At 43.7% G+C, this 24,078-nt stretch overlaps 1 protein-coding gene across 3 annotated transcripts in view; it reads right to left on the reverse strand.

Moving 5' to 3' along the window:
* Positions 1–16,968: 16,968 nt before the first annotated feature.
* NEDD4 (NEDD4 E3 ubiquitin protein ligase) overlaps positions 16,969–24,078 on the reverse strand; it is a 121,523-nt gene continuing 114,413 nt past the window's right edge. Inside the window, exons 18-25 of one of the 3 annotated variants that reach the window (XM_030578592.1) lie at positions 23,878–23,973; positions 22,674–22,747; positions 22,444–22,504; positions 20,941–21,000; positions 20,750–20,857; positions 20,023–20,119; positions 19,851–19,923; positions 16,969–19,760 (exon numbers count right to left, since the gene is read on the reverse strand). In XM_030578592.1, coding sequence (XP_030434452.1) covers positions 19,658–19,760; positions 19,851–19,923; positions 20,023–20,119; positions 20,750–20,857; positions 20,941–21,000; positions 22,444–22,504; positions 22,674–22,747; positions 23,878–23,973 — 672 coding nt within the window. In that variant the 3' untranslated portion in view covers positions 16,969–19,657. Of the gene's footprint in view, positions 19,761–19,850; positions 19,924–20,022; positions 20,120–20,749; positions 20,858–20,940; positions 21,002–22,443; positions 22,505–22,673; positions 22,748–23,877; positions 23,974–24,078 lie in introns of those variants that run through there. The other 2 variants (XM_030578594.1, XM_030578593.1) reach the window with 2 other exon arrangements.

Genomic DNA, 24,078 nt, shown 5'->3' on the forward strand with positions numbered 1-24,078 from the left:
GCCCGCAAGTATTGCATCCAGCTCTTTGTAGAAATGGCAGGTAGCAGGGGCAGCACTGGAGTGGCGGTTTGCCTCATGGGCTTTATGGTAGGCATTCCGCAGCTCCTTCACTTTTACCCCGCACTGCAATGCGTCCCGGTCATGGCCCCTTTCCATCATGTCCCTTGATATCTGCCCGAAGGTATCATAATTCCTATGGCTGGAGTGCAGCTGGGACTGGACATCTTCCTCCCCCCAAACACTGATGAGGTCAAGCACCTCGCCATGCTCCATACTGGGATCGCCTGGATCGTGGAGGCATGATCACCTGGAAAGATTCACTGAGAGCACTCTACGGCTGGCTGAGCAAACAGGAAGGGAATTTTCAAAATTCCCAGAGAATTTAAAGGGCGGGTCTGCGTCTGATGGTGGTCACCTGAGTGCAAGGCAGTAGAGTTCAAAGTGATGACCAGAGTGGCTAGAATAGGCATTGTGGGACACTTCTGGAGGCCAATCAAAGCGCATTAACCAACCAGAGCGTCCACACTGGCACTGTAGTGCTCCAACAGGGGCGCATCAAACATTATTTCACTCACCAAGGTGGAGTCCGGGCACTTTAGTGCCTTGCCAGTGCAGGTGTGTTGTGAGTTAGAGAGCATGAGGCTGCTTTAATGTGCTCTAACTCGCAAGTGTAGCCATGCCCAAAGTCAATTAGGCTACTTGTGGAGTAAGATATTACTCCCTCTGAGTAAAGGCAATAGGGCCCCACCCTACCCTTACCCACTCAAGTTATAAAATGTCCTAATTCGCCTGAGACTCCACAGTCTCATCACAAGGTTCCCAATATTTGGTGACTCTTTGGACAAACATGGGCCAACTGTCACTTCACTTCACAATGATTCCCTGACTGTTTACTGACTGAAATTTTACTTTTGCTCCTGCCTAGTGTAGAGACTGCAGTGATCCACTTTGAAACCCGATGGGTATTGTCATAGGGGACCTAGTAACTTTTCAACATGAAGGAACTGAAGTTGGCTTGAAAAGCAGAAGGAAGTCACATGATGAAGGCTGGTACTTTTGAGGCTATGGAATCTACTAAAGCCACTTTTCCTGAGCACAATTAGCTCTGGTTCAGAGATGCTCCCCAAAAAAGCAATTAGGAGAGCAATTTCTAAAATACCCAAATGTAAAAAGTACAATGACAAAATAAAATTAATACAAATAAAATATGCTTATTGCCCCCAGATCCTTGGTGTTTTCCAGTGTGCCAGCCACATGAATAGTTAAATTTTGTATATAACCATATCAAATAAATAATAAAATACTGATAACGTTGCCTTTTATCTGTCTCTCTCTCAAAGTCCATGTACAGACTTTACCCAGACTCCAAAAGCCAAATTTTTTTATAAACAAGAAATGTGTATTTTGGGTGTTTTTGGGAGGGGAAGGAGTTATTCTGCAGATATTTTCAGCTTCTCTCTCCCTGCACTAACAGCACCTAGAGACAACTTCAAGTGACCCTGGTCCCTCTAGACCAAACTGGAACACAGCCTGGCATACTTTCTTAGGGGTGGGTGCTGTTTAGGAGTAAGGGGAATAAACTCTAAAATTAAAGAAGGGCTGAGGAGGCAGGGTTCAGGCTCAAGGTGCTTTGGGGGCTAGAGGGATAGATTTGGATTCAGCCTGCCTTGTGTGCCCACTGAGGAGGCAGACTGTTTGGATGCTTCTGCTGCTTCTCTCTCTGGTACAGGAAACCTACAGACCTTTTATTTATAGAAACTCTATGGAATCTAGCAGAGACACAATTCCTTAAGTTCTATAGTTTCTGAGAGTAATTTCTATAGAAGCTTGTCGATTTAATCCCCTATTCAATTCCATAGGATTTTTTTTTCCATAAAAGCTCACGTCTTAAGGAACACTACTCTGTTTAAATGGCTGCAACAAGGGAATTACTTCCCAGACCAAAAAATAACTGTTGGGGATGTTGAAATGCCTGTCGTTATTCTGGGGGACCCAGCCTACCCCTTGATGCCATGGCTCATGAAGCCATACACAGGCAGCCTGGACAGTAGTCAGGAGTTGTTCAACTACAGGCTGAGCAAGTGCAGAATGGTGGTAGAATGGGCATTTGGCCGTTTAAAGGTGCGCTGGCGCACATTACTGACTCACTCAGACCTCATCCAAACCTGTGTCCCCATTGTTATTGCTGCTTGCTATGTGCTCCACAATCTCTGTGAGAGTAAGGAGGAGACCTTTATGGCGGGGTGGGAGGCTGAGGCAAATCATCTGGCGGCTGATTACACACAGCCAGACACCAGGGCAATTAGAAGAGCACACCAGGGAGCAGTGTGCATTAGAGAAGGTTTGAAAACCAGTTTCATCACTTGCCAGGGTGCAGTGTGACTGTTGTGTTTGTTTCTCCTTGATGAACCCACCCCTTGATTGACTCATTCTCTGTAAGCCACCCACCCACCTTCAATCACAGCTTGCTTTCTAAGGAAATAAAGTCACTCTTGTTTAAAAATCATGTATTCTTTATTACTTAATTATAAAAAGAGGGAGAGAACTGACAAGGTAGCCCAGGTGGGGTTTGGGAGGAGAATAGTAGGGAAGGAAAAGGACACTTTAAAATTTCATAATAATGACAGCCTTTTGGTTGGGCTGTCCACTGGGGTGGAGTGGGCGGGTGCACGGAGCCTACTCCCACGAGTTCTTACTCTTCTGACTGGTGAGGAGGCTGAGGAACATGGTGAGGGGGGAGGCCAGTTACACAGGGGCTGCAGCGGCACTCTGTGATCCTGCTGCCGTTCCTGAAGCTCCATCATAAGCCAGAGCTTGTCAGTTTGATCACGCAGCAGCCCCAGAGTTGCATCCCGCCACTGCTGATCTTCCTGCCGCCACCTCTCATCTCGAGCGTCCCTCCTGTCCTCATGGTCACTGGCATCTTTCCTGTACTTTGCTACCACGTCCTTCCATTCATTCAGATGAGCTCTTTCATTGCGGGTCACTTCCATGATTTCTGAAAACATTTCTTCTCGCATCTTTTTTTTCTGCTGCCTTATCTGAGATAGCCTTTGGGATGGAGTAGGGAGGCTTGGAACAATTTGCAGCTGCATGAAGGAGGGAAAAAAGGGAGAGAAGTATTTAAAAAGATACATTTTAGAGAACAATGGTCATACTCTTTCACAGTGAACAACACTATTCACCTTACATAGCACATGTGTTTTCACTACAAGGTTGCATTTTGCATCTTAATATTGAGTACCTGCGGCTTTGGTGTTACACATCACAGATGCAGGTCCGGGCAGCAGAATTCAGCTTGCATGCGGCCATGATAAGCCATTGTCTTTCGTCTTCTGCAGCCTTCATCTATCCAGAGCCCTCCTTTCCCAAATAGCAAGCAAAGCCCATTGAGTGCTGCTTCTTTCCTGTTAACGTGCAGCAGCAGAAACCACCCAGTGGCTGGTATCATGGAAGATCACTGCTAAACACCAGCTTTTCACCCCCTCTCAACCGCGTGGCTGGTAGCAGGAAAGATCCCTGCTAGCCAAATGAGGAAAAGCTCAGCACCAATCGCGCCCTCCCTCTTCCCCCTGCTTGGCTACCTGCAGGGAAGGATTTCTTTTAAGCCACAGATAAACAGCCCAGTAGGAATGTCCATCTCTGTCCCCTTATTTAAATTCCTGAATTTCGACCAGGTTACCATGAACGATATCACTCTCCTGAGGATAACACAGCAAGATAAAGAACGGATGTTGCTTAAATGCCAGCAATCACCGGGACCATATGCGGCTAGGCTTTGTCATGCAATGATACCAGATTACTTGCTACATGCATGGTGTGGTCAAGTGTCCTACCATGGAGGACGGAATAAAGCAGCGCTGCCCAGAAACCTTCTGCAAAGGCATTTGGAGTACCTCCAGGAGAGCTTCATAGAGATGTCCCTGGAGGATTTCTGCTCCATCTCCAGACATGTTAACAGACTTTTCCAGTAACTGTACTGGCCGTGAATGCATCCCAAGTCCTCAGGACAAATTAATCATTAAAAAATGCTTGCTTTTAAACCATGTCTTATATTTACAAGGTACACTCACCAGAGGTCCTTTCCATGGCTTCATTGTCTGGGCTAGTGGCTTGGGAGGGCTGGGAGGGTAATTCCATCTGGGTGAGAAAAAGCTCCTGGCTGTTGGGGAGAACGGAGTGCTGTGTGCTCTCTACAAGCTTGTCCTCCTCTTCCTCCTCATCTTCCCGTCCTCAGAATCCTCAGCCATGGCTGCAATTACCACCCCCACCTCAGAATCCACAGACAGGGTAGTGGGGTAGTGGTGGCGGACCCCCGTAGAATTGCATGCAGCTCAGCATAGAAGCGGCATGTTTTTTGGCCCTGCCCTGGACTTTCCATTTGCTTCTTTGGTTTTCTGAAAGGCTTGTCTGAGCTCCTTAACTTTCACATGGCACTGTACTGAGTCCCTGGTGTGGCCTCTCCGCATCATGGCCTTGGAAATTTTTTCAAATATTTTTTCATTTTGTCTTTTGGAACGGAGTTCTGTTAGCATGGAATCCTCTCCCCATACAGCGATCAGATCCAGTACCTCCCGTGCAGTCCATGCTGGAGCTCTTTTTCAATTCTCAGGAGACTGCTTTGTTACCTATGCTGATGAGCTCTTCGTGGTCACCTGTGTTGGTGAGCTCTCCACGCTGGCCAAACAGGAAATGAAATTCAAAAGTTCACGAGGCTTTTCCTGTCTACCTGGCCAGTGCATCCGAGTTCAGATGGCTTTCCAGAGCGGTCACAATGGTGCACTGTGGGATACCGCCCAGAAGCCAATACCGTCGAATTGCGGCCACACTAACCCTAATCCGACATGGCAATACCGATTTCAGCGCTACTCCCCTCGTCGGGGAGGAGTACAGAAATCGGTTTAAAGAGCCTTTGATATCGATATAAAGGGCTTCGTTGTATGGACGGGTGCAGCGTAAAATCGGTTTAACGCTGCTAAATTTGGTATAAACGTGTAATGTAGACTAGGCCAAAGAGTTATGGCCAGCTCAGCAAAACAAAGCACTTCTCTGTAAAGTACGCTAGACCTAGACCAGTTCTATATAGAAATAAATCCTAAAGCATAACTAGCCCCTTCACAAGTTTTTACTATTCCATAAGTTAGACACCCATGGCTGGGTACTGAGCACTTTCTGAATATCTAGCTTTTTCCAGTAGGTTCCTAAAAGGGAGCTGAACTCTTTTGAAAATATGGCCCTGGGTGCATAAAAAAATACATTTATTTTAAGTTTCCGCATGTATATCTTTAGGGCCACCTATAAAAGTAACTGTCATTTGTTGCGTTATTGGGTAAGCTCTAATTCTTTAAAGGGCTGCTTAACCCCAGAATGTGAGTGTGAAAACAAAAAACAACCAATCAAAAACCAAAGACCAAGAGAGGTGAGTGTGCTTTACAGAGCCTCAGAAAGAGATTTGTTTCATAAAATTCTGCATGAGGAATCCAACCACTGCAGCATTAGTCTAGTGCATGAGAACCAGAAAGAGAAAAAAGTAAAATGGCAGCATAACAAATTAAAAGTAATAATTACTTTTAAATTCCAACAATCTAAGGTATTTGTGCCAGTAACTCAGGTAAAGACTAATAGAATTTTCATGGCAAAACCGTCTCTTTAAACACTAGAGGATTATTGCATACAATTTTTTTTCTCATGCTCTCACTACTGAAGTCATTCAATTTCCACTATAAGTACTTGATTTATATATAAAATCATATACCATTACATGTTCAATCAGCTCAAACTAACATTTAAGTAACCACCAAAAGGCAAGGAAAGAGTGAACACTGGATATCTGGGCTGATCTCCTGTTGGAAGCATTTTCTGATTCAAATTGTATCCCTACAAAACTATGTCTCTTCCATTATTACTGACATAGCACCCAGAGCGTGCTACTGACTTTACCGAAAAAATTCTGAAAAAAGCTTACAATCCAGTTTTAGACATGAAACAAAGAGAGAAAAAAATGGAGTTAGGGAGAGAGAAGTGAGATGAAAAAAGAAAGGGAAAAAAAAGAGCTACAGTAACATATGAATGTATTTGCCCAGTTTTGGTATAGGTGGATCCCCCGACCCCACCTTAGTTTAAAAAAGAAAGTTTGCTCCTTATAGGAAATGCTGCAGACATGAGGAATTAGGGGAGATTGAAGAGGATTTGCCTTTAAAGTCTGGTTCTGATGGCCTCACTTGACTTATATATAGTACCATGAGAAATGCGAAGCCTCAGTTGTAATCAGAGGAAATTATTATTCATTCCAGCCCTGTAGCAAACCATTAAAAAGATGCCTTATGTTATAACCAGAATGCTGCAATAGAATTAGAGAAAGGCAACACTTCATCGTGAAATAAAAAAAGAGAACTACAGACTGTACAGACAGCAAAAGAACTGAATCCATGCCAATAAGTTGCATCAGTTAGAGACAGAATTGAATTTTCAACAAAAATAAAGTTGTCTTGTTGAAAATCAGTGCTTCTAATGCATAAGGGAAGACTTAGTTACACAACAGCTGGTCCTGGAGTGCTGATATATATGCACAACCAGGAGGCTGCCAATTTTAATCTACAAAATGGCAGACTCTGCACAGCATGACCTTGGAGGTATGGCGCATGTGAAGTAACGTTGTGTGTTGTGGGGCCACCATTTTGTAGATCAAAACAGCAGCCTCTTGGTGCAGTGTTTGTGGAGCAGGTCTGGAAACATCATTGGCTGTGCAGAGGAGACTGTGCAGATGCTAATTTGGCCATTTGCACCATCTGGCTGTGCAAGCATCCAGCAGAGGAACTTGAATGCAGAAGAACATTATCTGGGGGGCAGCAGCCTCATCAACAGCGCATCCTCTCTGCTCCAGCTGGTAGGAGCCTGTGCTGGCCTTTTCAGAGATGGGATCTGCAATGGCTTGCAAGCTCCTTGAGACAGGGCCAATATCTTCTTTTATGGCACCTCAGTACCCTGTTGGAACTCAAGAATAGAGGATCATTGTAAGTCGTGGTCTCTGTGCGGCTCTAGTATCACCACACAGGGTCTTCCTAAGTCCTGATTTCATTTTCTCAACAGTGAATTCCTCTTTCTGATCAGTGATAGGAGGCACAATGGACTCTTTTTTACACAGAGCATCTCCTTCAACCTCCAGCAGCGAGTCTAGTGATGAACTTATGAATGAAAAACAAGAGCCCAAGAAATGTGGTCAAAAATATGATGAGGCTTTCTTAGTAAATGAAGTTGTTCCATCTGCTGTGTGGGCTCACTGCATGACTCATAGAGAACAATTGGCACCTGAAGCTCTGAGTCCAGAGCTAGGTGAAGTTTTGCAGCAGGTTTAATCTATTGTGAACTACATCAACACTCAGCCTCTTAGCACGTCTGTTTGCAAAACTGTGTGGAGAAACGGGGTCCGCTCATGACACATTGTTCCCTGCACTGAAGCTCATGGGCCCTCGAGAGAAAAAGTCACTTGTCAATTTTTTGAACTGAAAGATGAGCTGTGTGCTTATGCAATGGACTGCAAAAAAGTGTGAATTTGTTGATTTTCTTTGTGACCAAAGGAAGATGAGCCCTCTTGCCTATGTCATGGATAGATCTGAAAAACTGAATGAACTGAATACAGGCCTGGAAGGAAAGAACTCCACCTCCTTCAGTGAGTGAAGAAAATGGTTTTCTAGAATAATCTATTGAAGACAAACTACTTCCCACCTCTTTGCAATTTTCTGGCTGACAATGAAATTATTCAGCCTCCCACCCAGGTGAGCAGCTCAGCAGCCTTTTTTCCTTGACTGGGACATGACAAAGTATGATTGGGTGCAAAAGCCCTGTCAGTGCACGGTTGAGGTCACGGATTTGCCAGCAGCTGAATATGCTGCACGCTTAACATACACCTTGAAACTGATGGTGCCATTCACAAGGATGTGTTTGTGTGAAGCTGGATTCAAAATACTTGTTTCCAACAAGGGTCCGAATTGATTTACCATCAATGTCACATTGGAGATTAGATACGCAATTTCTACACCACCACTGGACTTAGAGAAGCTGTGTTGCAACATGCAAGCCCATCTGTCACATTAGAGAGCATTAAATAACGTACTTAATGTGTAAATTCCTTAGCACTATCTGTTGCTGTCTGGGGTTACAGGAAACAGTAAGTCACAAAATTGGGTCATTCATGCAGGCAAAAAGTTTGAGATCCCCTGACATCAATCAAACAGAAATACCTCCCAAACCCCATTCATCCAGGAACATACCTTCCATCTTTCCTCCAAACCTATGAAATGTTTTTTGAAGCATGTCTTATCTTCCCTCTTGTACAGGCAGAATTCACTGTACAGTATAGGTCAGTACCATCTACGTGGTCAACATCTCTCTTTCCCTCCCACCCTTGGAATGATGAGGACAATGATTCTTTATTTTGCCAGTAACTTCAGTGGGAGGTCAGGATTTCAACCTTGATCTTTTCTGTCTCCTTGGGGAATGAGAAATTATTTTTTCCATGCATGCTTTGCTTGTATACTATCCCTCTAGATCAGGGGTGGGCAACCTACGGCTGTGGGCTGAATCCAGCCTGCGAGCCATTTTAAGCTGGCCCACGAGCTGCACCATGCAACTTGGCCCTGGTCTGGCCATGGCGCTGGGTAGGGGGCTGGACCACACGACTTGGCCCCGCTCCAGCACTTCGGCCGGGGCACAGGGTTAGGGGCCGCACCATGCGGCTCCTGGAAGCCACGGCATGGCCCCCCTCTGGCTTCTACACACTCCAATGGGAGTTGCAGGGTCAGTGCCTGCAGATGGGGCAGCATGCAGAGCTGTCTGGCTGTGCCTTCGCGTAGGAGCCAGAGAAGGGACATGTCACTGCTTCTGGGAGCCGCTTGAGGTAAGCGCCAGTTGGAACCCGCACTAGGGCTGGCTCCAAGTTTTTTGCTGCCCTAAGCAAAAAAAAAAAAAAAAAAGAGCCGGAATGCCACCGCCAAAGCAAAGAAGAAGAAGAAAAAAAAAGGCCGGAATGCCGCCCCTTGAAAAATGCCACCCCCAAAGAGCTGGAATGCTGCCCCTTGGAAGGGCTGTCCCAAGAACATGCTTGGAACGCTGGTGTCCAGAGCCGGCCCTGGCCTGCACCCCTTGAGCTTCTCCCCATGCCCCAACCCCCTGCCCAGCCCTAGCCCTGATCCCCCTCCTGCTCTCCAAACTCCTTGATCCCAGCCTGGAGCACTCTCCTGCATCCTAAACCTCTCATCTCCTGCCTCACCCAGAGCCCGCACCCCCCAGTCAGAACCTGCATCCCTTCCCACACCCCTGCCCTAGCCCTGATCCCCCTCCTGCCCTCTGAACCCCTTGGTCCCCGCCCAGAACACCCTCCTACACCTCAAACTCATTCCCAGCCCCACCCCAGAGCCCGCACCCACTCTCACACCCCAACCCCAATTTTGTGAACATTCATGGCCCGCCATACAATTTCTATTCCCCGATGTGGCCCTCGGGCCAAAAAGTTTGCCCACCCCTGCTCTAGATCTTACATAATGATTTCATCCATAAATATATATAAAGCTAGTTTGTAATGCCCTCTGCTGGATTTTGTTAAGTAGTGGAGCTTTTTCATGCTAACAGTTTTATTTCACATTATCAGTTAAAGAACGTTAACTACGAGCCTGTGAACTTGATCTTTAGTGAAACATAGAATGTTTGATCCTGGGAATACAACATGCAGGCAAACTGCTGGGGAGGGGACTGCTGGGGAAGGAGCAGGGTGCAGAAGAATGAAGTTGAACCACTATTCTAGAAAAGAAAATTCAGATGGTTTACTTAAATTAAGGCACCTATACTTTCTGGAAACATACTTACCTTTTTCCGTAACTGGTGTTCTTCAAGGTGTGTTGCTCATGTCAACTCAGCTTAGCTGTGCGTGCTTGCCACATGCACCAGTGCCAGAAGTTTGTTCCATCAGCAAAATCCATAGGGGACCAGCTCTGGCACCCCCTGGAGTGGTGTGCACAAGTTGCAGTATATATGGCGCCGCCGGCTCCCCCCACCCTCAGTTCCTTCTTGCCACAGACTCTGACAGTGGGGAAAGAGAGCGGGTGGTGGAATGGACATAAGCAACACATTGCGAAGAAAAAACGGTTACCTACCTGTCATAACTGCTGTTCTTTGAGATGTGTTGCTCATGTCCATTCCAATAGGTGTATGAGTGCGCCTTGTGCACAGTTGGAAGGTTTTTCCCCTAGCGGTACCCGTTGGGTCAGCTGTGGAGCCCCCTGGAGTGGCGCCTTCATGATGGTGTATATAGGTCCCTGCCAACTCTCTGCCTGCTCAGCTCCTTCTTGCTGGAATACTCCAACAGAGGGGAGATAGGTGGGATTTGGAATGGACATGAGCAACACATCTCAAAGAACAGCGGTTACGACAGGTAGATAACTGTTTTTTTTCTTTGAGTGATTGCTCATGTGCATTCCAATAGGTGACTCCCAAGCAGTTTCCTCGGAGGAGGGGAGGGGTCGGCATTCACCTGGTTGCTGAATGCAGGACTGCTCTGCCAAAGGCTGCATCATCCCTCACCTGTTGAGTGATGGTGTAGTGTAGACATGAAGGTGTGATTTTCGCTAGGACCTTGCTGATGAGCAGAATGGGAAGGAATGTGTACATCAGGCTTCCTGCCCATGGCAGGAGGAAGACATTGAAGAGGGAGCCCTTGTCCAGACCCCATCTGTAGCAAAATCTGTGGCACCTCCTGTTCTGCCTGGTGGTGAACAAATCCACTTGGGGGAGTTCCCCACTTCTGGGGGATCGTGCCAGCTATCTCTGGGTGGAGCACCCACTCATGGTGAGAGAAGTCCCTGCTTAGATAATCTGCTAGCAAGTTCTTGGCACCCAGGAGGTCACAAGCTTCTAGGTGGATTCTGTGGTCGATGCAGAAGTCCCAGAGATGAAGTGGCAGATGACGGAGGATCGTGCTCCCCTTTGTCTGTTGATGTAGAACATCAAGACTATGCTGTCCATCAAGACTCTGACCACTCTGCCCTACAGGTCAGATAGGAAGACCGCACACGTCCTGAGCTCTTTAACCTTTATGTATAATGTCATTTCCTTTGGGGACCACATGCCCTGGGTCTGGAGATTGCTGAGGTGTGTCCCCCAGCTGAAGTCCAAGACATCCCAAACTAACTTGACTGAGTGAGGAGTGCTGATTAAGGGAAGTCCTTTCAGGATTTTTCCAGGGTCGGTCCAACATTGCAGTGAAGTAAGTATCGTTGCAGGGATGATAACAACCTTTTCCAGGTGGTCTTGGACTGGGAGTAGACCATCACCAGCCATTGCTGCAGGGGTAACACCTGGAGCCTGGCATGGCGCACCACATATGTGCACGTTACCATGTGACCTAGGAGGCACAGGAAAATCCTGGCCATGGTCAGGGTAAATGTGAAGACTTCTGTAATGAGGTCTATCAATGCCCTGAATTTCTTCAGCAGCAGGAATGCCCGGACGCTGGTTGAGTCGAGCACCACCTCAATTAACTCTAATCTCTGTACCAGAACTAACGTGGATTTTTTTGTCATTTACCAACAGGCCAAGGCAATGGCAAGTGGCTAACAGCATTGCAACATCCCTTTGGACCCGAGACCTGGAGCTGCCTTTGACTAGCCAGTCATTGAGGTACAAGTAAATCTGGACAGCCCGATGTCTGAGGTAAGCAGCCACCACCAACACACACTTCGAAAATATCTACGGTACTGTCGCTGAGGACCCTTTGATCCAATGTTATAGATGCCCACGCAGGGAGGAAAGGAGAAAGGCAGTTGGCAAAAATAGGGGAAGAAGGATCCTGAGAACAGTCTGGTAGGTCGCCCTCAGGCATACCCTCAAAATGGGTGCTTGCCCGCCTGCTTATTATGGATCAAACTGGACTGAGAAACCTGCAGGAGCTGGTGGCTAGGACACCACTTGTAGCCTCTGGATTTCTTATGGGGATACTCCTGGCTAGGGTGGTTCCCCTGGCCCTAAGGCTGCTGTGGCTTGAACTGCTTGCGAGCAGGGCCGGGAACGTACAGGCCCAATGTTTTAAGGGTTGTGCAGGAGTCCTTGAGGCTGTGGAGCTTATTGTCCATCTATTCCTCAAACAGGACTTGCTCATCGAACAGAAAGTCTTGCATTGACTGCTAAGCCTCTGTGGACAAACCAGAGAGGAGTAGCCAGGATGCACAGCGCATGGCAAGGGCCACAGCCATAGTTCAGGTGGCAGTGTCTGCTACATCCAGTGACGCCCGGAGCATTGCTCTGGCCGCAGTCGTGCCCTCCTCCATGATTGACCGGAACTCCTTCCTAGAAGCCTCAGGAAGGGAGCCCTCAAACTTGGACATGGCTTGCCAAATGTTAAAGTCATAGCATCTCAGGAGAGCCTGAGAGTTGGTCACCCTCAACTGGAGCCTAGAGGATGAACACACCTTATGCCCAAATAAGTCTAGTCTCTTGGAGTCTTTATTCTTAGGGGTAGCTCCAGGTTGACCCTGTTGCTCCCTGTGTTGCTCCCTACCACTACGGAGATGGGAGCAAGTTGATTGTACAGGTACTCATGGCCTTTGGATGGCACAAAGTACTTGCGCTCAGCCCTCTTGGAGATGAGGGCCAGGGAGGAAGGTGTTTGCCACAGGGCACTGGTGATCTTTGAGATCCCATCATTAAGGGGCAGAGCCACCCGGGCTGGTGCTGTGGAGCAGAGGACATTAAAGAGAGTCCAAGAGCTCCTCTAGCTCCTCCACCTGAAGGCCTAGGTTGGCAGTGACCCTCTTCAATAGTTCGTGGTGTGGTTTAGCATCATCCGGAGGAACCAGGGGAGGAGACCCTGTTAATAGCCTCATCTGGTGATGACGAGGAAGATGCCAGTGCCGTAGGGCTCTCCAAAACCATTGGTGATCCAGTGGCTTGCTCCCCTACTCCCTCTTGGACCTGCGGGGTCCTTGCGTCCGAGGCTTCATGCACCAGAGGGTGGAAGAGAGACGCAGCTGATATCTCTAAGGCTCTGGACACTGAGTGGGTGGCCTGGGTGAACCTCCCTGGGTTCCATGGGTACCACAGTGCCGGACACTGGGCCTGAGGCCATGGGGCCAGTGCCGATGATGTAGGTGGTACCACTGGTATCGGAGCTTGGCTCACTATCAGGGAACCTTGTTCTGAACCAGGGCTGGATCCTGAATGGTCACTCTCAGGTGACCAGGACAGAGTGGACCAGTGCCACTCACTCCTCCTGGAGTCTGATCTGGAAGGGGGTCTTCGGGACCGGCAGTGCTCAATGGATTTGTCATGGCCTGAAGCTGGCAACGTATGTCTCACGCTTGACGAATGGTACCAGGATGAGGAGTGGAACTGTGAATCAGAACAGCCCTGATGCTGGGAAGCACCTGGACATGGTGATGCACTTTGAAGGGATCGGCAACAGTCCATCAACCCCATGACTGATCTCTGGAGGGGTGACAAAACTGGTACTCCTGCCAGGGGGCATATGCCTCCAGAGGTCTGTGTCTGGTCACCGACGAGCTGTGCCTCAAGTGTCTTTGCCCGTGCCCAAGGTCCGGGGACTGAATAGGGCTGTGCTGCACCTGCCTTTCATGATCAGAGGTGTGGTGGCTGGTGCTGAGGTGGGGACCGTGGCAGTCCAAACACAGCTTTACTCCATGACTGGGGAACCACTGGAGCCAGTGTAGGCAGCATCAGGAGGGTTATGATCTCCTGCACCACCTGCAGGACCTCTGGTGTGGATGGTACCCGGAGCTGACGGAGGCCTCTGCCACTATCCAGGGTGGCCAGTGGGGAGCAGGCTGGGCTACACTGCTCAGTTGGAACTTTGGCCTGAGTTCTTAACAGGGGTGAAGAGTTGCCTGGCCTGGGACCTTGCTTGCACCTGGTCTTTATCCTTTCCCCTTGAGGGCAGGGGTGGCGAGTCATATGGGCCCATGGGCCAGAATTATTCAGCGCATGGGGGACAGGCTCCACCAATGTTGGGGACCAAGTCTCTCCCCCAGCCCCACCTGCCACCCCCACATACCTCCACTAAGCATCTCTGCCTGCACCCTCGGCCGCTGTCCCCTGCAGTTGCGTGCTGCACTGCCCCAGCTCCTGGCATCAACTGCCACCACAGGGTCTTAGTGCTCTCCCAAACAGGTTGACCCTGACCCTGACCGTCCACTGTGGACAGACTCTTCCCTTTCCCTTTTCCAGTGGGACTCTCCACCAGCACAGGACCCCCACTCCTGCCCCACAATAGGCAAGGGGCAGCCCTATCCCCCACCCCCACTGAAGCTACAATGAGAAGCAGCAGCAGGGGAGAAGCTTACACATGATGGCAGCCCCCCGGCACCCACCACAGGGGAGGTGAAGGGGCTTCCTGGAGCTGAGAGGGGCCCTAGGAGCAAGCACTCGAAGAGAACCACAAGTTCTGTTACAGTGGGATTGACTCAATTTTTCCAGAGGATAAAGACTTAACTACAGTGAAATCTATTCCACATATGGGTCTCAGGGCTGAGACAGATGCCCTGTTTGAACAAGAACACCAAAAGCCCATGGCACTTTCTGCACAAAGTATTTATGCTGGTGATGTTTAGCACAATAAGAGCATAGTGGCCAAGGTTGTGAGCCTATCCAGTTGTGTGCTCTCTCCCTCACTCTGCAGTCTAACTCCCCTCTCTGTTAGGCTTGGTCACTCAGGGAGGGGAGTTGTTTCTTCAAGGATTCGCTTTCTCTAGTCAAGCTTGCACCTTAAGAGACTAATAGTGACCTTGTCATGGTATAATTCCCCACTCTGAACTTTAGCGCCCAAGAAGATGGGGTACCAGCATGAATTCCTCTAAGATCAATTACCAGCTTAGTACTTGTAGCGCTGCTACCAACCAGGAATTCCAGTGCCTGGTACACTCTGGTCCCCCCAAGACCCAGACCCTCTGGATCTTAACACAAGGAAAGTAAACCCTTTCCCTCACTGTTGTCTCTCCCAGGCTTCCCCTCCCTGGGTTACCCTGGAAGATCACTGTGATTCAAACTCCTTGAATCTTGAAACAGAGGAAAATCTACCTTCCCTCCCAGACTCTCCCTGAGAGAGAAAGTAATCCTAACACAGAGAGAAATTAACCTCTCTCTCTCTCTCCCTTCCCTCCTTTCTCCCCACCAATTCCCTGGTGAATCCAGACCCAGTCCCCTGGGGCCTCACCAGAATAAAAAAAACAAACAATCAGGTTCTTAAACAAGAAAAGCTTTTAATTAATGAAATAAAAAACAGTAAAAATTATCTTTGCAAATTTAAGATGGAATATGTTACAGGGTCTTTCAGCTATAGACACTGGGAATATCCTCCCAGCCTAAGTATGTAAGTACAAATTAAAATCCTTTCAGCAAAATACACATTTGAACTCCTTCCAGCCAAATACACATTTGCAAATAAAGAAAACAACCATAAGCCTAACTCGCTTTATCTACCTAGTATCTACCTATTCTGAACTTATAAGAGCCTGTATCGGAGAGATTGGAGAAAAACCTGGTTGCACGTCTGGTCCCTCTGAGTCCCCAGCGTGAACAACCAAAAACTAACAGCACACACACAAACTTCCCTCCCTCAAAATTCGAAAGTATCCTGTCCCCTGATTGGTCCTCTGGTCAGGTGACAGCCAGGCTCACTGAACTTAACCCTTTACAGGCAAAAGAGACATGAAGTACTTCTGTTCTATTAACCCTTGACCATCTGTTTATGACAGACCTCACACTCTGGCAATAGATTGGCAACTCCCCACATATGACAGTTGGATGTATTTTAACTTTGCTTTGTTTGATGTTAAGGATATGTGCTAGAGCAAGTGATGCAATTGGGGTATATAGTACTTTTCAGTAACTGTTGGAAATGGAAGTGAATACCAAAAGGAATGGTAGAGCACATTGACAGCATTGTAAATAATATTTAGGCAGGAAGGAACAAAGGATACTTTCCCACAACTTATTGCTTAAAAATTTGGGTTGTATCCCATTACCTTACCTGTCACACACCACCACCCGGGAAATTGCTAAAGTACTTCCGTGTATTTCAGTGGGACTTCTTAAGGCCAACTAGGGGACTTGGAGGGAGAAACTGCACTGCCTGAAGTGCCTCTGGACTGTATTGACCCTCCAGAAGGCTGTGATGTCCTGCAGGAGGATTTTTGTCTAACATTATCATCTTAAAAAAGTTACTGAGAGTGAGTATGCCAACAACAGCCACCACTTCAGTCACTTACTTTTGTGGATTAAGTAACATTCCTTGCTAGTTATGCCTTTCACCAGAATGAAACAAACAAGAATATTGACATCCTTTGCTTGGATCACCAACACTTTTTGGGACCCTAATGAGTCTGAAGGACACACAAATAAAAGGGGCTAAATTCAGGTCTGGGGGGGACAGTCAACTACGGACACATGTATGGGAGCTTCTAAGGCATCGTAACTGCCATAGCCAGCAACTGAGTTAGTACTGGCTCCATGAACATCTGCAACTCTTGACCTGTGATAGAGGCAGTAGAGTGGCTTGCACGGAAAATCCTAGGCTGGGTTCCTAGGCTGGAACTTCTGTGCTGGAAGAAGATGTCCTACTTTCTTGCCTTCAACATTGTCTCATTAAATAAATCTGTCATAGCAAAGCCTACGCATAAACACTGTCAGACTAAGTAAGTGGCTCTCAACCTTTCCAGACTACTGTACCCCTTCCAGGAAGTCCCCAAGTTACACCTCACTTAAAAATGACTTTTTTTCAAAAATCAGACAAAAAACACAGAAGTGTCACAGCACACCAGTACTGAAAAGTTGCTTATTTTCTCATTTTTAATCTTATAATTATAAATCAATTGGAATATAAATATCGTACTTACATTTCAGTGTATAGTACACAGAGCAGTATAAACAAGTCATTGTCTGTATGAAATTTTAGTTTGTACTGACTTTGTTAGTGCTTTTTATGTAGCCTGTTTTAAAACTAGGCAAATATCTAGATGAGTTGATGTACCTCTGGAAGATCTCTACATACCTGCATATGTACCCCTGGTTGAGAACCACTGGCCTAAGCCATATGCAGAAAATATCTGCTTTGTCTGACACATTGTGTCAACTAATTTCTGGTTGGAAAACATGTTCATAGTAACTTACATAGTGAAAATAGTGTCCATATTTATAAATACAAGATGGAACTGAGGTATTTAACAGTAACTTTTAAAATAAAGAGTAAAAAGGGTACTTGCTTCTAATTGTTATTGTCCAATTTAGCAGCTATAATGTGTGAGCCAAATATTGTAGCTGTGTTTTGCTAAAGGGATCCAAAAAGAGTGAGACAAGGTATTTAAAAAAAAAAAAAAGAAAAAGAAAAAAGAAAAAAAGTAGTCATTTTGGAAGGGTCATTCTGTGCATATGCACCCAATCCATACAAAATCAACATGGAAAATTCAAATGAATCAAATATGTTTTAATTTAAGTTTAGTTTATTGACACTTCTGCATTCTTGATCTGCAGTATCTACTACAAGTTTAAATGTGATGTCACTACTGCTCCCACAGTGTGTATTAAAACTTTGTTCAAGCTCAGAACAGATTGTGTTCTTCTAGGTGACCAGAAAATGTCAAACCAGGTTACACCTTTGGTTCATTTAGTCCAATATCCTTCTAAGATTAAGGGCTAACTAAATCCTGGTCCCCTTGAAGTCAATGGCAAAACTTCAGTGGAACCACAGTTTCACCCTAAAATCTTCCTATGCGTAATGCTTCCATACCTAGTCATGCAATTAATGGTGAAAATTATCCATCCAAGTTATTTGTGTACATCTTGGGAATGGAGGAGGATAGTCATAGGTCTTCTCAATACATTAACAAATCTGAACTGACAACCAGGTGCTTCTTTAAGCTTCTTGGCTTGAATTTGAATTCAATGAATCAATTTCTTTATTAGAATAAATTTTTATTTACTGCTTCAGGATCTTTATTTGTGAATATTTTATATTTTAAACTATGCAACGAATACTGCTACATTCAAATCTATACAGAATTACTGATATATCATTTCAAATTTTACAAAACTCCATCTAGATTATCAGGATTTTGTATAAGTTACTTTTTATTTACATGTAATATTCAGCATTAAAGACCAATTTAAAGAATAAAACAAAGTGGGATTTTAAATACCCCTTAAGACCTATTACATGTGTTACATAATTTACATGTCTTTATAGAGGTGACCTACATTTTTGTTTTTGCATATTTAAAAGACAGTGACTGAATAAAAAATTGCTGGCCAAAGCTATGTACTATAATTGCCTCGAGATCATACTGGTTAACAAAATGTTCAAATTAAAGCAAGCCAGGCATGTAACCTTATACATTTTTTCAGAATTCAGTTTGATAATCATTTTAACCAGCACTTGCCAAAATAACCAGTGCTGACACTCAAATCAAAAATATACACATGTACAAAACACAAGCTAAGTTTATAAGAAGAGCTGACCTACAATAAATTACACATTATTGGCTATGACTTTGGTTATACCATATTAACAAATTTGGTTTCTAGACTAACAGAGAAGAAATAAAAAATATAAAAATGCAGATACAGAAACTAGCATAACCTGTAAACATATTATAGGGCCAAATTCTGCTCCTGGATTCATATGCCCAATTCCCATTGATGTCAGTAAAGTTTGCACATATCAGATGGCTGAATTTGGCCCATAAAACCCTGTAAACATGTCCTTACTGTTTTGTTGTGCAAGACTGCAAGAATGGATAACAAAGGCATTTAACTGTCAGTTTTAGTTAATACTCTGTGGTATTCAGACAAATTCTGCTTTAAGATTTATTTTGTTGCAAAAGGCTGAACTGAAATATTATCCATTGTTAACATTTATCAAAAACGTGATGAAAACTCAAGAAATCAATGATAGCATATGAATTCAGACAAAAAGAATATAATTTCTTATTACAATTCAGAAATATGCTACTCAAGTGTGTCTTACAAAAGTTCCTGGTTTTGTCAAACTGCATTTTAACAAAAGCAAGTTGAAACAGAATTCTTAAAAAAAGCTTATATAAGTCAGTTAATATTCTGCAAGCTGATGTGAGTAAGAAATGCAAATGCTTTCCAATGTTTTAGTCAATATACTAAACAATAAGGTGCTTTGGGCAGATCTGTCGTAAACAGCCTGAAGCAGCACAGAATAGGATATTGCATTATACTGAATTTCCTCAAACCGTTTAATCATTTCAGTTACTCTTCAAGAGAGCAGCAATGTTTCAAATGTACACTTGCAAACATTGTTTCACAGTTTTACTTTCAGTAGTTTAATGTAGGACAATCTGGCAAATACTGTAGAAGAGGTAATTGTTGAAAGACATTTTACTCTTTGAGGCATTGGTAGGGTTAAGCTACCCACTATACATTTTGTGGGCACTCATAAAATATATATTACTGAAAACGTATTTAAGAGCGTTGGTGAATTTTAACACTTATTTGTTTTACAAATTACACTATGAAAGTTCAATAGTCAAATAACTGAATGAACAGTAGGTTCCCTGGAAATACTTAAACTGTCTGTAAACCTTTGAAAAGAAATCGCAGCACTGGAACAACATAGCATGTTGAATTCTGTGGCCTAATCAACCCCATCAAAACCCTGAGTATTTTCAATTGCTATGAGAAGTTTGTCCCATAAATCTTCAAATGACTCATATGGAGGCAAATCCAAGCGGTTAAAGCTGAAAAAAAGAAGAAAAAACTCTTAAGTCTTTTTGATTAAAGTTACTTCTCAACACATGAAAATCTACATAAGTGAAGAGAATATTTACCAGGTATGAGCTCTTGGCAGTTTTTCAGGGGTGCCCCACTGTTCAACCGTAAACAACTGTGGTCCATTTGAACCTACAGGACGAAGTAGTAATACTTAGAGACTCACAGAATGGTTCTTTATGTTGATTAGCCCAGTTACCAAGTTGGGTGAATAGCACTATAAGAACTCACCATACAACTCAGCAAATCCATTCATAGGTACACGGGATGTGCCAGTGACAAACTGAAGTAATCTTATTCGCTTCTCAGAATCCATCATTAACACTGCCTGTACAGGGCAATTATATTTAAGAGACTTAGTTGAAAGAGTTCAATTTTTTAATGTTACACTAGTTAGCAATTTTGTGATACACTATTTACTTGTTTTTCCTACATCTTAAGGGTAGCCTAATTCTTGTTATTTTCTATAATAAATACATCTTATTTCTCTGCATGCTTTTAAAAGCCATGAAGTCTACATATTTTGGTTGAAACTTTTTTCACCTTCAATTATTTAAATAGCACAGTAACAGCAGGGTTTCTGACTCAGAAGGCAGTTAAAATACTTCCCACCCAGATTTGGCCCCTACTTTCTTTGAAATTTGTTGATGTTATAAACAAGCAGACAGATTCCTGTAACTTAAACAAGAGTTTAATAACTCTTTAGTGTAATTACGCCAGATTAGTTACAGTGAATGTATTTAACCCCAGCAGCCTATACAGCTTTTTGAATAGGATACATATTGATACTGTATTATATTCTTAAACATACATTTCTAGTTCTTATGTTCCCTGTTTGTAGCATTAATGTACAAATATTTACTTTTTTCTATTAAACAAATGATACACCTTTACAGCTGATAAACAGTTTAAAAATGTAGATTTTTTGCATAAATAGTAAGTTAGAGCTTGTTGTTACCTTCCAAAACCACTGTATAACTTGGTGATTTATGCTGTAGCCATTTTTGTATTTTGTATATAGCTTCCAGTCAGCCACATCCACATCTCCCAGTCCACACATTAGTAACTACGCAAATGAGAAATACCAAAGTGTAAGTCAACAAAATATGGTTCCAGCAGAATTTGTTTCCTGTTCTATGATACACTTACCTCTAGTTCATTTTCATCAAAAATTTTGATTAGATCTTGAGATATTAGTTCAAAAAAACCCTAAAATATAGAAAAAAATTCTGAAAACCAAGTTATATTTTAAACTGCCCCTTCCCCCTCCATTAAGAGTTAGATCTCCACGTTCCAAGAGCTACAGACAAGGCATTACATTAAATACAGCACTGTTCTCAAAACACCTGGGCCACAATTTTGGGTCTTGCTAAGCTGTACTTCATGCAGATCCTGAGACGTCAGGGTGCAAAGGTGGCTGTATGAAAACCTTCTGTTCCATCATTCCTGGAAACAGATCTGGCTTCCAATGCAAACTGAAACAGTTTCAGTGTTGTTCCAGCTACACTAGGCATGCTCATGCTGACATTACCACTTCTCTCCATTTTTATCCATCAATACTTGTCAAGGCCATATATTTCTGGCTTCAGAAGCTGGCAAATAATTTCTCCCATTCCACAGAGGATACAATGAAGGATCTGGCAAGTTGCACAGAGTCATTTCTGGCAGAGCCACGAATAGAACGCAAGTGTCTTACATGAGACACCCAGAACCAGGAATAGAATCCAGGAATCTCAATTCTACTTCTGTTGGGTAAAAAGTTCTGCTCCCTTGTGCATATTCATTATGCTAGTCTAATTACATCAGATTATTTTCCACAAGACTCCTGCTTCATTCAATTAACAGGATAGAATGCGCTCAGTCAATGAGACAGCTGTTGAATATTTATGCCCAGTCAGTCAGTCTCATCCTTATTTACTGAAAACCATACCAACTTTGTAATAACGCAGGGCTTTAAATTTCCTCAGAGGGTACAGGGTGGTTTTTTGTTTTAAAAAGAGCAGGCCGAATCTGAGAAGACCAACTCATGACCATCTCTCTCATTTAGTACAGAGACTCATTCACAATCACAACATCCCTGTGGCAAATATAGTAATTTCCTACACATGGAAAAGTACATGTATCTGCTTATTAGCCTATAATACTGTTCAGCAGCTGGAAAGTCAGGAAAGTCAACATCATCTGACCAGCTAGCTCTTCATGGACCACCAATGGTTCCCAAACCAGTTTGGGAACCACTGGACTAGTGATTTACAGAGTGCCATTTGTATAAAGAGGAGAAAAACAAAGTTAAAGTCACTTAATTCCAGTAAACTTAATTTTATTTTTTTTAAGTAACGAAAGTGTAAAGAATGATTTCAGAATTGGTAAAAAAAATCATTTGTATTGCAACTAGGATTGTTCAGGATTGGACAAGAAGTTAATTTTTAGGCATGTGAAAGGAGATATATAATGAAAAAGCTGATAAGTCTTAACAATAGTATCATTAAAATAATTCAGAGCTGAAATCATACATCAAATATCTGATCGCTCTGACTCTTTTACAGTCATAGCAACCCAGCCTATGGAGCTTGATGCTATGTTCCAAAAGATTTTTCTTAATATTGGATAGGAAAGATTTAAAAATGATACAATGTATTTAGAAATTAATACCTCTTTAAAGGCAGCCATCTGCTTCTGGACTCTACTCACAAATCTCCATTGAATTACAAGACTGTAAAATAAAATTGAATATTTCAGGTACAAACAATGCACATACCACGTCAAGACTACAGCTTGCTTCAAGACAATCAGAAACTCAATGAAACAATACAAAGACCACCCTGTATTTAGAGAAACTGGAATGAGGTGAGGTATATTCCACAGACGGTCCAACTACTTACTGAATGTAGTCCCGCTTGTTCTTGTTGGTGACAACTATTTCTGATCCACCACTTTTTAGCTCATGTTGATGGGTCTAAACAAGAAACATTCTTTTACACAAAGTATGTGCTCAACAGAACGCAAGTTTAAACACAGAGTATTTTTTTAGTTCAGTTAATTCTTCAAGAATCTGAAAACTATGATAGATAGCACCACTCTCTTATGCCACCTGAATAAATACCCTTTTTATATTACGCATACATACACAATTCAGCGGTGCCAGATTGCAATGTAGCAGCTCAGTTATCTGACTCAAGTACAGTAAATCATGAAGTTTGCACACAAGTTTTCAGTAATACTGTATATTTTTACTAACTTCACAATCTGCACTGAACCAAACTTTTTCCTCAAGATTTCTTAGAAAAACACCTACAAAACAGTTACAGCATTTTTGGTGAGCAGTGCACTGACACACATCGGCTACGTAGTGGTTTATTGCTACCAGAACCTCAGAATACAGCCTGAGTTTTCAGCCTGTTACACATCTAAATTTTTATTTTCCTGTCTTGCAATCTTAATTACTTTAAGGCCATGCCCCCACAGAACCATAAAACCTACTAGTGTGCTTATATCTGGTTAACAATTGTAAACTGGGATTTCTGTGCAAGACCAGTGGTAGATCCACATTACTTAAGTCTTGCACAGATTCCCTCCACTAACAAAGTTAGTTCCATATTTTTGCTTGTGTAACTCAAAGAAGTATGTTCACACTTGTCAAGGGAACCTACTTCTAACAGTATTTTTTAAAAATCTCTCTGTTCATTTCCAGGACTTCTAGAACCATCACAAGGATGCAGCTTTCATTAAGACTTAAGTGACAGGACATTTTAGAATGTTAATTTTAATCTGCAGAAGCATTTACCACAACAGCTGTATTTTAAAAATGGTAGCTGCTGTTCAGTCAAAAGCACAATTTATTGTGTCAAAAGCTTTGTTGAAACAGCCATTTCCCAGGCATTTCTCAAATTACAACTACTTTAGCAAAACATTAAGTGAATATGTACCAGCCACAGCAAGAAGCATGAGTGAACAGCCCAACACAATTTTGAAGTGAACGTGTATCTATCCTATTTTTAAGTATTGTACAGAGAAACCCACTCAGTTCCACTGTACAAATGTTTTGCTTTATATAAAGTAGAACAGCCAAAACATCAATATACAAACCTGTCCAAAGAGTTCTTCATCAACAATAAACCTAAGATCCAATTCTGCTGGATCATTTTCAAGAATCCATCTCAGAGAATTGTAATATTCACTATCCTAAAAAGGAAAATATAAAAAAGACTTACTTGAAACAGACAGAGCATGTTCCATATTTATACCCAATCCAACTGAATAAAGACTGAGGTCTTCATTTAACTCACT

The sequence above is a fragment of the Gopherus evgoodei genome, chromosome 10 (genome assembly GCF_007399415.2).
Source record: "Gopherus evgoodei ecotype Sinaloan lineage chromosome 10, rGopEvg1_v1.p, whole genome shotgun sequence".
Classification (NCBI taxonomy): Eukaryota; Metazoa; Chordata; order Testudines; family Testudinidae; genus Gopherus; species Gopherus evgoodei.